Source organism: Tachysurus vachellii, chromosome 14 (assembly GCF_030014155.1).
Source record: "Tachysurus vachellii isolate PV-2020 chromosome 14, HZAU_Pvac_v1, whole genome shotgun sequence".
In the NCBI taxonomy this organism is placed as follows: domain Eukaryota; kingdom Metazoa; phylum Chordata; class Actinopteri; order Siluriformes; family Bagridae; genus Tachysurus; species Tachysurus vachellii.
Window position 1 is genome coordinate 16,220,562 of NC_083473.1, and position 12,377 is coordinate 16,232,938.

The 12,377-nt window shown below is 35.9% G+C and overlaps 1 protein-coding gene across 3 annotated transcripts in view; it reads right to left on the reverse strand.

Moving 5' to 3' along the window:
• Positions 1 to 649: 649 nt before the first annotated feature.
• ptprz1a (protein tyrosine phosphatase receptor type Z1a) overlaps positions 650 to 12,377 on the reverse strand; it is a 45,237-nt gene continuing 33,509 nt past the window's right edge. For 2 of the 3 annotated variants that reach the window (XM_060886525.1, XM_060886523.1), the window contains exons 14-30: positions 11,303 to 11,391; positions 11,034 to 11,119; positions 9,194 to 9,214; positions 8,896 to 8,992; positions 8,701 to 8,786; positions 8,257 to 8,391; positions 7,942 to 8,076; positions 7,660 to 7,823; positions 5,978 to 6,113; positions 5,517 to 5,663; positions 4,988 to 5,081; positions 4,662 to 4,735; positions 4,282 to 4,410; positions 3,638 to 3,790; positions 2,686 to 2,828; positions 1,612 to 1,747; positions 650 to 1,487 (exon numbers count right to left, since the gene is read on the reverse strand). In XM_060886525.1, the coding sequence (XP_060742508.1) occupies positions 1,344 to 1,487; positions 1,612 to 1,747; positions 2,686 to 2,828; positions 3,638 to 3,790; positions 4,282 to 4,410; positions 4,662 to 4,735; positions 4,988 to 5,081; positions 5,517 to 5,663; positions 5,978 to 6,113; positions 7,660 to 7,823; positions 7,942 to 8,076; positions 8,257 to 8,391; positions 8,701 to 8,786; positions 8,896 to 8,992; positions 9,194 to 9,214; positions 11,034 to 11,119; positions 11,303 to 11,391 (1,969 nt within the window). In that variant the 3' untranslated portion in view covers positions 650 to 1,343. The remainder of the gene's footprint in view (positions 1,488 to 1,611; positions 1,748 to 2,685; positions 2,829 to 3,637; positions 3,791 to 4,281; positions 4,411 to 4,661; positions 4,736 to 4,987; positions 5,082 to 5,516; positions 5,664 to 5,977; positions 6,114 to 7,659; positions 7,824 to 7,941; positions 8,077 to 8,256; positions 8,392 to 8,700; positions 8,787 to 8,895; positions 8,993 to 9,193; positions 9,215 to 11,033; positions 11,120 to 11,302; positions 11,392 to 12,377) is intronic. The other variant, XM_060886524.1, reaches the window with a different exon arrangement.

Here is a 12,377-nt window from a genome sequence, read left to right on the forward strand (position 1 = left end):
AGCACTATACTTCTTATCTTTGTCACCAAAGCAATAAGACAAATCTTTAATTCAGTAGCTGCTTATTTTAAATAAGGCATTGAATAATTGCATAGAGGTCCTTTAAGAAGTGTGTTGTGATAATCAGTATGGTTAGAGAAGGCTAGGAATTATTAGGCTAAGCCAAGGCTGCACTGATGAAGGACTGTGTGATGCTGATTGAACCATGAATGCTACTGTAAGTTGACCTTAATGACAGTGGAACACACCAAACAACTCGAAGTCCAAATGGAGTGTTCAGCTTTATAAAACAGAAGGATTTTGTAAACAATTCAAGATAAAGCAAGTGCTTAACATGTCATATATAAAACAAAACACTGCTGGTACAGGATTGTACTGTGGCATGAAGCAGAATTACTGTTAACATTCCAATGTTGATTATTTTCCAATAAAACATGACTTTGTGTTTTATTCCTCTTGTACCACAGCAGTTTGCTATAGTTGTTACTATAGAACCAATAATTTATTTGATGAAGCACATTAATATATAGCCTTGCATATGACTTGCCTTGCATCTGGAACTGTCAGAGCTGAAAATAAATCAAATCACCAGTTATTTGCATTAACCACAGCAAAGATGCAAAAGGAAAGTGGAAACGAAACACAAAAATGTTGTTTAAAAAAAAACCTTTATTTTACTTTTGTTTAATCCTACATATAACAGAAACAGTTTCTATGATCATCAAGAGTGTGAGTATTTTTATGTTAAATCAGTGACAGTGTAACAATAAGTAAGGACTTCAAAAGTATTAGAATAATATTTTCTACATTGAATATGTTCATACATACAGTGTAAAGCACTACAGCCTTAACAGTAGTAAAATATAAAATTCTAACCATATAAATAGAAATTTGGTCCATTGAGTTGGTTGCTATAATATTTACAAATTAGAATATTATTTTATTTTCTTGTTTGAAAATTTGTGACTGAAAAAAGCCACAGTCTTTGTATTTACATTATGTAAAAAAAAACAAACAATGTGGCTCTTGTTTGCTGCAATCTACTTCTTATTAACAAGTGGTTTTGCCCATGCAAAGAGCTGTAATGCCAATAAATATGAAGTGAATATGAAATATTCCTTTCAAAAATTTGTTAGACGTTAGTACAAAGACGAGCCATAGACTATATAAGTTTAACGTTAAACTGTAACAAAAATGTAATGAATACACAAAGGGACATGTCAAGTTCCAGGGTAGCAGTGTGCTGGATGAGCTTGTGTGCACATGGGATGTGATCAGATGTTAAAAAAAAAAGGAGCAGCAGGGAAAAGATCTGTGAGAGCCGAATTTACACATTGCTATGGTTACACCAGGGATTCCAGACTATCTGTGGAACTTGAAGTGCCTCCTGGGAACATGATGATGTTTTTGGAGAACTGCATGGCTTTTTCATCTTCTTGGGTGCCAACCAGACTCAAAATGGCTTTGTAGAGGAACTGGTACTGCTCCTGTCAAAGAAATGAATACAGAACTGTTTTCTATTTGTTTCTGCTCAATGTAGCATATGCTGCTGTATTGATAAAATGGATTAAGATTTATTAGTTAGTAACGGATTAAAGATTAAAAGCGCACAATATTGGTGAAGATCCCTGGCCGCATCAGGTTGCTCATCTTGGCCACCAGGTAAACGTCCACAGAGCTTTCAGCCTCCAGCTGCTGGAGCAGGGTATAAAGGGCACAGAACGTCCCGGCCGTCACACCACCACAACTGCACACACAGCACCATGCACAAGCTTTGTATGCATATTAATTATTTAATTTTTACAACAGAATGAGAAATGATAGAATGACTGTACCAGGACTGTCCTTGATGATTAATTAGACTTCACTTGTTTACTTACAAAAAAATGCAAGTAAAGATGTTGCAAAATGTTGGGATCATGTGCAGGCCTGTACAGGCATTTCATCTGAATCAAATTTCAGTTCAGCAAGGTTATATATTTAGCTGACACACTCATCCCTCATAGGAATTGAACCCCCCCCTAAACTTCCAGTAATTAGTGCACACACTTACACATGAAGCCACTTGCCCGACTGTCAGCTTATAAACATAAGACACAATTTGCCTTAATGTCTTTAATATGATTAAAATACTTTTTAGGTAGATTATTTGAAAGGCAAATGTATCATTCATGTAAAAACTTCAAGCAAATATCTCAAATCCGGTAATAAAATATGTAAAAGCATTTACATTTTATTGAAACTTGAATTGAATGCAAAAATGTGAATCAGCATTAAGGTGAGATGTGCACAATATCTACACATGGTAGGAGACGTGGTATAATTTTTAAAATACGTTCATACATACATTTTTATTTCTTTAGCTTTTTCCCCAAATGATGTAATAATTCTGTAATTAACTGATTATTATCTGTATCAAAGCTAATCAAATAATAAAAGCATGATAAGCAAGTAATACATACTATGAGGACATCTGTATTATTTTCTCTTTTTCACTCAGTCTGATCATAATTTGCAATAGATAATAGAATAATAATGGACAAAAGACAAATGAGACAAAAAGATAAATGAAGCTCATGTAAAAAGTCAAACTTCCTCAGCAGTGCACTAGATGATAGTCGTTTATTTAATTCAATCCTATCCTATAAAAGAAAATATAACAGCTAAGATAAAGAAAGAACATACTCATCATGTACAACCATGGGTCCCTCTTTAGTTGCCTGCTCCCCTCGAATTACATTGATGAGCTCAAAGGTCTTCCTGATTGGACCGTCTGGGTTTGGCCAGCGAGGAGCACGATAATGCCTCACTTCCAGAACAAAGTCGTCCTTCAAACGCAGACACAGAGAGACAGACAGACACACAGACAGACACACAGACAGACAGAGAAGAAGGTCAGAATACTTCTGTATGTGTGTGTGTGTTGGACAGTAAAAAGTGAGCATGTGTGGTATGTCTGCTGCAGTAATTGCGTGTGCAGATGGAGAGGTGTGAGGTCTGCGAGAGAGAACAGATGTGTTCGGCTGAGACGTGCTCAGTATTTACGAGGCTCAACTCTCAGGCTTTTCAGCAGCCATGTGCTTCTCTAAACGAACTCCATAGTTATTTGGCAGCAGCATGCAGCCATATTCATAATGAGTGCTGATACATGTGGTACATGTTCTCTAAAAGTGACAACCATGACAGAATACATAGATTAACTGCTTACATAGTAAAGTTATAACACTAACTGTATCTGTATAGTGCTCCAAATAACAGTATCTCTATCTGCATCTGTGTCTGTATTTAAACCTGGAGTGGGATTATTTCTATGAAATGAAAGATGAACCCCTGAAAACTGAAAGATGCATCGGATACATTGCAAAAACAGAAGAAGAAATGACAGCACCATGGTCTGTTACTTCTGGCTCTGACAGTACTCTTCATCCTTTGCATCATCAATCAAGTTCACAATCATTTTTCTTTTTTAAATACAACCATTTTGTTTTGGACTTTTTATTACAGGTCCCAACACATACCTCATGTCTCAAACCCTGTGCTTAAATGAATACTACAGACAGTTATTAAGAGTGACGATGACTCTTCCTTAGGTACTTCACATGGTCTGCGAGTGTGTAAGACAAGCTGACAGATTTACCTGAGAAGCTTCTAGTATGTAATCTTGTACGATCAGCATCTCTTCATTAGACAGACACACATTCTCCTCCCCTCTTAAGGACACCGTAAACATTTTACAGCTAATAGACTGGTCTCTACTGGGCCAGAACATCACCGGCTCGTTTTCCTCCGTCTAAGAGAACAGCGAGAGAGAGAGAGAGAGAGAGAGAGAGAGAGAGAGAGGGAGATCTTGGAAGTTAAGATAACACCTGCAATGTTGTATTTCAATGATCACTTGTTTCCATCTGGACCACTGTGTGTAATAGTGAAACCTGGCTTGCAGCAGGATCGTGTAGTTTTGAAATTCAACCATGGAATCTTTCTTATCTGGGATAATATTTGACGCAATGCTATATCTTTTAATCTAGTTACTCCTGAGAGAAAATACACATTCCAAAATCATACATTTCCACTTTTAATATTTGCCAGCGACCCTGGCACCGTGAAGCATTGATGCTACCCGCTGTGCCACTGTGCTGCCGCACTAAACCATTATTATATAGTTTGATTACAAACACTAAGAAAAAAATAAAAACCTTTTCATTAATAAATGAAAAGATTAAGTGCTAAGACTTGTTCAACATGAATTATATTAAAGTCTTAAAGAAAGGAGAGATAATTTACCAGGCTGGAGCCATCAGGCAGTGAGACAATGACCTGAGCATTGTGGTCCCAAATCATCCTCCAGAAGTCCTTCACTGTACTTGGCAGAGGATTCTGGGTGATGATATACTCAGTGCTGTGGTGATATCCCTGTAATGAGAATTCCAACATATATACACATTTCCAAAAAAAAGGGTTTTCAAAACACCAAAAACAGATTAAACATATGTCGCAATGCAGACTGATATTCTGAATAACATTGTTGCACAATTTAACTGTGTCGTACTGTGTATTAATGTCCGTTTAACCTTATTAAACAGACTTCAGATAGAAATGTCAACAGAAACGTCACACAGAAGCTTTGAAATTATTACGCATAAATCAACATATCAGTGGCTCACCATGATATAAGAAGCATTGATGTAGTCTGAGGTCTCTTCCGATGTTGTAGACAAACACACTCTGCATCTATCCACTAAAACACACCAAACACCATTATATTGGGTTACTACTGTGGTTATCTTAGTGTTTCTTAGTGATTATTGAATTCTAAAGTGTATAAATGATTTGAACTGATACTACAATCAGAGTTAATTATACACCAGTACAGCAAGAGGAGAGAAAATATCACATGTTTAGGAGAATATACTCATGACTGCATTCATGTTATACCTTTCCATAATTAGAGTACCACCATGTTGGATGTTGTAGAGTTCTGGAAACTCACCAGGTATCAATGAGGAGTTCCTGTTCTTGTCTTTGTTGCAGTCTTTTAAAGCAGCAGTAAAATCATCTTGCTTGTTATTGGGCTGACTCACCAGCTGAAAAAACAGACATCTATCCATCAAACATCAGGGATAAAGAAGGTTTACTTTGTTACTGTGTGTGCGAGTGCATTTTTTAAGAATACTTTTACTTAATATTTTAACAAATGTGACTGTAAGAATGAGACATAATGCCAACATGATGCATGCATTTTACAACGATCACAGCAGTTTGTAAAGTGATAGCTAGATATTATCATTCAGCTAGTTGACATATTAGAGATATGTTAGTCAGAAATTTGAGCTGTTAGTCAGACAATAATTTACTATCAGTAAATAAATGGGTGTGATATGAAGCAAATATAATTCATGTATATTCACTTTCATACGTTTAGTACATTTAAGAGTTTCGAGTGAAAAGTGTGCAACTGTTTTAGTTAGATGAACATTTCAAAAAGATTCTGGATACAACCAACCTTTGTCGCTTCATACCTTAAACTGCTTTTCCAGGCATGTTGTACATGAAGAGTCAGTGGTGAGCAGGTCATTAACATAACTATGAACACGACTAGTTGGCACGTCTGTCTCTTTGCTTAAGATCGCTTCCACCAGTGCATCATGGATGAAGATGTACTGCTCCTGCAAGTGTGTAGGAATACCAGACTGAATGACACGAACAAAATAATTGTTTGTAAAATAGTGTTTGTTGCAGATTCAATTAAACACATTAATGTCTGTTAGTTTGCCAAAACTGCATTTGAGGCCATGATGGGCACAGAATCTCTAAAACTGGATAGTTAAAGATGTTTTCCTACATGATTATATAATCGCATGAATGAGCAGGAGTACAGGTGTTCCTAATAAAGTGGACAGTGAGTATATAATTCTTTCCAGTCATTCGTTAGCATTCCAGACCGTCATCAGAAAATTAAGACCTTGATCTCCTACTGTACCTCAGTTTGTACCAGGTAGTTCCTCTGAGTGCGGATGCGTTTGAGAAAGCCCATGATGTTCACCTGACCCTGCTCCTTGATCTGCTTCATCATACTATCCAGGACAATGTAGGTGCCTGTTCGCCCCACGCCAGCACTATACACATATACATGCACAATCAGAATACAAGAACAATAAATAAATAAATCATCATAGAGAGTAACACTACTATTGAGGTGTGGATACATCCACAGCGGACTGATGATGGTATGCATATATAAAGAATTTCTTGGAACTTCCAGAAAAAAAAAATATTGCTGTAGACAGCAGCCTCACAGCAAATAAATTATATAAATGATATAATAGTCTCTAATTGCTTCATTTAATCTAAATTACCAAATAAACCTTTTTCAACATATACATTTGAGTTTATTACTAATGAAACTTTTTTCAATAACCACTAAAAATATTTCCATTTCATTACATTATGAACACTGATTGAAACTTTTAGATGTGATTCACTTTAGAAACCGAGGGACTATTTACAAATCTCATTTGCACAATAAAACTGGAATTAAGCAAACGTGCGTAGGCAGCTTGTACAAGTGTAAGTAATGAAGCTTAATAAATACCAATTGTGTGTAACCTCTGTACGCATACTTATTTAAATACAAACACTGCACACAATTAACAATTTATAGAATGTATGCATCATCAAAGGGTAGCTAAAAGAGGCTTTGTTTGCTTATGCCAAGGAGGAGCATTTAAAAAAAATCCTTCTGAAACAGATTTTAATTAACAAAGGGTGAATTCACAAGCTGTGATGGTTAAGATTTCGTATGTTTATTGAATTGACTTAATTAATGTAATATTTTTAATATTTAACATATGCAGATTCAAGAAACTGAATCTCTTATGATCAGCTGAATTAATTTTCTAACTGTTACATCAGTGCTGTTAATAACCCGAGTGACTGACATCACAAAATGTAGTGATCGTGTGGAACCCTATCCAAGTGAGTGACTGCACTACAGGGCTGCTGTTTAGTAAAATACTAATACGGAACAAAAATGACAGTTTGGGGTGTGAAAAAGTAGATATGTTTTAACAACTGCTCTATTTTTCATGGTTACTACAGTATATTCAATTCAGTTCAATTCAGTTTATTTGTATAGCACTTTTAACAGTTGTCTCAAAGAAGCCTTACAGTTGTATAGAAACAAAGAAAAAAGAAATAAAGAAATAAAAATAAATGAATACACACATTTAAAGTTTAAAATTAATTGAAAAATATTAATTTAAAATTTAAAATACTATTTATCTCTGGCATCTATCCCTAACGAGAAAGCCGGAGGCGACGGTGGCAAGGAAAAACTCTTTAGAAAACAAAAAAAATAAGAATTTAATGTATTACTTTACTGAGAATCACACGCAAATACACAATAATGACATTACAAATTACAAATGATCTAGAAGGGGCCGCAAGTATACCACCTGCCCCATTTCTTTTACTTTTAGTGTTTTCTCACCTTTCCCTCCTAAATGTTCAACAGCTTGATATCAAATGTCTTATAATTATATTAAAGTCTTTTCACTTCTTATTTTGAATAAAAGAATCAACATTTGTGATGAATTTTCAATTTTAATGAAAAACTGAAAAAATAAAATCTAGTTTCTGTCAGGATCTGTAGTTTCATTCTACCTGCAGTGTACCACTATGGGCCCCATGTCCCCAGTCCAGGCTCTAGAAGACTTGCGGACGAATGCGAGTACAGGTAAAACACATTCAGGCACACCCATATCTGGCCACTGTGTGTAGTGGTACTGCATTACTGTCCTCTCATTAGCACAACCTTTCTGAGAAGCCTAAGAGAAGGTGAGAGTGACAGAATGGCAATGGACAAAAAACAAATCAAAATAAAAAAGTTACCCAGGCTAGAACGAAAAGTATAAGTTTGGAAAATTAAGATTTGCATAATTGTACCTTCTTTACACGTGTGTTTCGTATAGTGAAAGTTCTTTGGGTGTAATAAGCCAAGACCTTGGTGCTCCTAACAGTCACAAGAAAATGGCCATATTCTTCTTGGCTCTCCAAAGGCCAATACTGGTCACATTTTCTCTATGAGAGAGACAAAGTACGCATTATCACAAAATGACTCATTAATACGATTCATCTGTCATTAGTGTGGTGAAGATGGTGTTTGTAAAAGGTCTGACACAGGAGCTGTATAAACAAACAGTGTTATAGACAATGTTAGGGATCATCAGAAGGATTTAGAGACAGTACAAGATGGCTCACTCTGCCTTTCTCCACCAGATTTGTGATCATGATGATTATGCCAACATTCTGCTCCCACACCATCTTCCAGAAGTCCACAGTGCTCGACTTCAGGGGGCCCTGAGCTGCTATGTAGGCCCTTGGTTTATTAATACCCTGGGTGGGCAAAAGAGAGCCAGAGAGAGGAAAGCTATTAGTTTAGTGTAGTATAAGACATTTGATGTTAGTAGAATACCAGCAAACTGCTCTGTATTTGACAAACTGGGATTCATACTTTGGTAGGTTTGTGGTATATAATTAAATCTGGGCTCAATCCAGCTCAGTATGGTTCATGCCAAATTATATAATATAAAGTTCCCTTCACGTAGCCATTTCTCCTGGTATTCTCTTTCACTGACTGAAACAATAAGTACATTGCTGCCATGATTTTCCTTGTTGTGTCTCCGAAGAGGAAAAAATACTCACATCCACATAATTGGCATTGATATAGTCCCCTTCACTCTTTCCATCTTTATCAGTTTCGGGTGAGAGTCTGACTCTACTGTGGTCATCTAAACAAAATTGCAGCCACACATTAGTCTTTTATTTCTGTGTTTGAACATATTCCTAGCTGTGCAAAGAATGTCATTTGCTATTTGTGGTGCTTCCAGTTACGCATACAGGCTAAAATGTTGACATATCGGTTCTTGCTCTTGTTATCTGGATGAACAGAGCTGTCCATTGTAGCTCCCAGATCCACAGTACATGACTGAATCTCCTGCAAAGAAAACACACACATACATACACTGTAACACACTCTATCTGATGCATTCTGTGACATAACTTAACAAAACCATGGTTCTTGTCTATCCCAAATTAGATTAGAGACAAATCAGTGACTGTGTGAAGCAAACAAACACCACATGCTAGAGCAATATTAAATGTAGTCAGATCAAACCAAAAGGGAGCTGTGGCTTACCTCAAAATACTCTTTCAATATCTAATCAGAGGAGTGAGAATGCACAAAGCATAGCAATGAAATACCATGACACGTAGTGCAGAAACGCATGACAAACATATAACAAATATAAGCAAAAGCAGAACATTTTTATAACATGCCCGTGCATTGTGTGGGTCTGTGCTGGTGGAAAGGTTCCAGCTCCAAAGTGCTGTCAATGTACTTCAGCAGAATGTTATACAATAAAGACTTCTTCTTTAGAATGTCACATTAATGTTATAATTCATGCGATTGTAATAATGTCAGAATAATAAAATTAAATGTAAACCATTTAATTAATTTAAAAGGTGAGTTTTAAGAATAAGATTGTAAAAACATTCAGAATGGTAAAGTCTACAAATAAAACTCCTGTGTCTTTTCTGATTGTTAAATATACATTTTAGATGCAATACACACAATTTGGTGCTCATTGGCAAATTATGCAAATCATTATACAATTTACACAAAGATAGGCGACTAATTAAAGGAAAAAACAGCAAGATTTTGGGCCATCACAAGCCAACAGAACAGCTTCCATCAGCTTCCATCCAGATGAGGAAATGATAACAGTGTTTTGATGATGGTGGTGGATAAAACATCACTCCAAAATCTCCTTTAGGTACTAAGTTGGGTTAGGTTCTGGTGACTGTGAAGGCTGTAGTATTTAATATCCATCATTTTCATACTCATCAAAGCATTTAGTGAGCCTTGTGTGCACTGTGGTTTGAGATCCTGGAGGAGACCACTAACGTATTGTTACTATTGTATAAGTATTGTTATAATTGAGTATTGTCCAAAGTTTGTGTTACCACACATGTTCACCCTGTGTTTTTGGGAATTACGATTCTCTGGAAATTGTGTTTTCCCCACTTCCCAAAAACTTGGACAGCCCTTGAATGCATGTACATAGTGGCCTAGGATAAACTGACGTTCTAACGAGGGTGTATTCTCCTGCCTAGCATAAGCTCCAGACCCATCATGTCCCTGAAGAGGATAAAAAGCTTACTGATGATGAATGTTTGAATTAATAAAGATAAAAATTAAAAAAATTAAAAAAGGGTTCTAAGTGGTGAAATGGACCGAAACCATGTCAGCATAACAAAAGCACCACATTTTCCTTTAATTTGTCACCTATTTGTATGTGCATGTTTAAAAAGAGAACACAACCCCAAGAAAAAAACAATACAGCAAGACTATAAAGCTTAAATGCTTAAAAGATTTCTGATGTTGTGTTCTGAATTTTGCATAAATAAAAGACTGACAGTTAATATAACTACAGAAACTCACTATTAAGCCTTTAGAAGCTCATATGTTTCAAATCAAAGCCTACCTTTTAATTATCTAAATAAAAGCAAGTGAATGCAACTCAGGAGTGGGGGTGGTTTCAATTCAACAATGATTGATGTTAATTAAGCTTTCGTTTTGTACTAGTGTATTTTTGTGTCCATCTGAGTGGAATACTGAAATAAGAATCACAAACAATTTTGTGACTTAATTATTCTTTTGAAAAAGTTGCCTGCAATTAAAGTTCATACATGACTAAATAGGGCAGACCATGAATTAACTAAAGCAGATAAAGTGTGTTTTTTTATTGGAATCGTTACCACATGAGTGAAATTAGAGGAATATAATGTTCCAATGATCAAAACAATGATCTGCTGAAAGTTGAAAACTATATGGTTCAGAGAACAGAATGGTATGAGAGTTATCAACAAATTCACTTTGATAAGTTATTAAAAATGTTCACACATACATATGCTCACGACAGGAAACCGAGTGAGGAATTTTCTGTGTGTGAGATTAAAGGCAACATAGAACACACCTCAAACTCTCTGGAGAACGACTCGGTGTCATGAAGTTCTTTAACATGTTGGAGAAATTTCTCCTCTGAAAGAGCTTCATGGTCATCTTGGAGGGAATATAAATATATAAAGAGAAAATATATAGGGAGAGAAAATATATTCAAATGTTATCACCAGCAAATAGTGTTTATTGCTTGTATTCTCAGACCTGAATGACCAGCACTCTGAGATCACATAACACACACTTTTCATTTGCCATCTACAAAAAGTTTTGTGTAACAAGAATTACCTGTGTCACTTAACATAGGGGGAGAGTAACATATAACCCTAGGGGACGTGTTGTCATCTATGTAGAAATGAGCGGTCTGAAAGCACATCCTGTGGGGACAAAAAACAATGATAAAAGCATTAAGCGTGATGAGTAAAAACACTTCACAAGCAAGAAGACGACACAGCAAAAACATTAAATCTTAGAATAAGTTAGGAATCTATGAAAATATTTGTTTTACCTTTAACAGAAAAGGAAAGGCTTTAAAAGCGATCTGAAAATAATACTTAAAACAGGCTAAATTTAAAAACGAAACCTAAACAAATATGTGGGTGGTTGCTATCTGGAATCTTAAAGCTGTTTTATCCTCTACACTTGACTCAGTTGAATGCATGTGATGAAAAGGTATAATGGCAAGAAGCCTTGATTTTTTGTTTCTTTCATGTTTACAGACTATAAGCCATCAGCTTATGTTTTAGTAAGAATTACAAGATTTAAATGAGAAAAAGATGTCAACAAAGAGTCTTTCACAGAATCACATGCACCCAACAGATATTCTGATTTCCTTTAACATTACTGTTCATAATAGCAACTTCTTGGAAGGGATTACGAGGGGACAACGTTCGCCCAGATTAATCACTGACATTTGATGTACTCAAGTGTGCATCTGTTCACAACACAAATGAACACCGTGTAAGTACAGAGGAATAAGGAGCAGAACATACACACACTGCTCAATTCCACAAGCCACAAGGCCAACAGGACACACACACTTCATGACTTCTTAGACATAATCATCACAGGCCCATTCTTCAAGCACAGAGCCGCATTACAACAGATCAGCATTTTAGAAATTTAATCACCGGCTACAAGATTAGCAACTTAATCTCACCCAGTCCCCATGGTGTAATAACACAAGTCAAACACAAACAATATGATGAGAGCTCAAGAGCTCGAGCAGAAAAGGAAATGTACATTCTCATGCAATTGAACTGTTTATACAGCAAAATCATGTATATGATGGGATTGTAAAAACTGCTTATTTCACAGTTGAAACATAACAGAGAAAAAAGCTAAGATTAGGATTGTCTTTCTC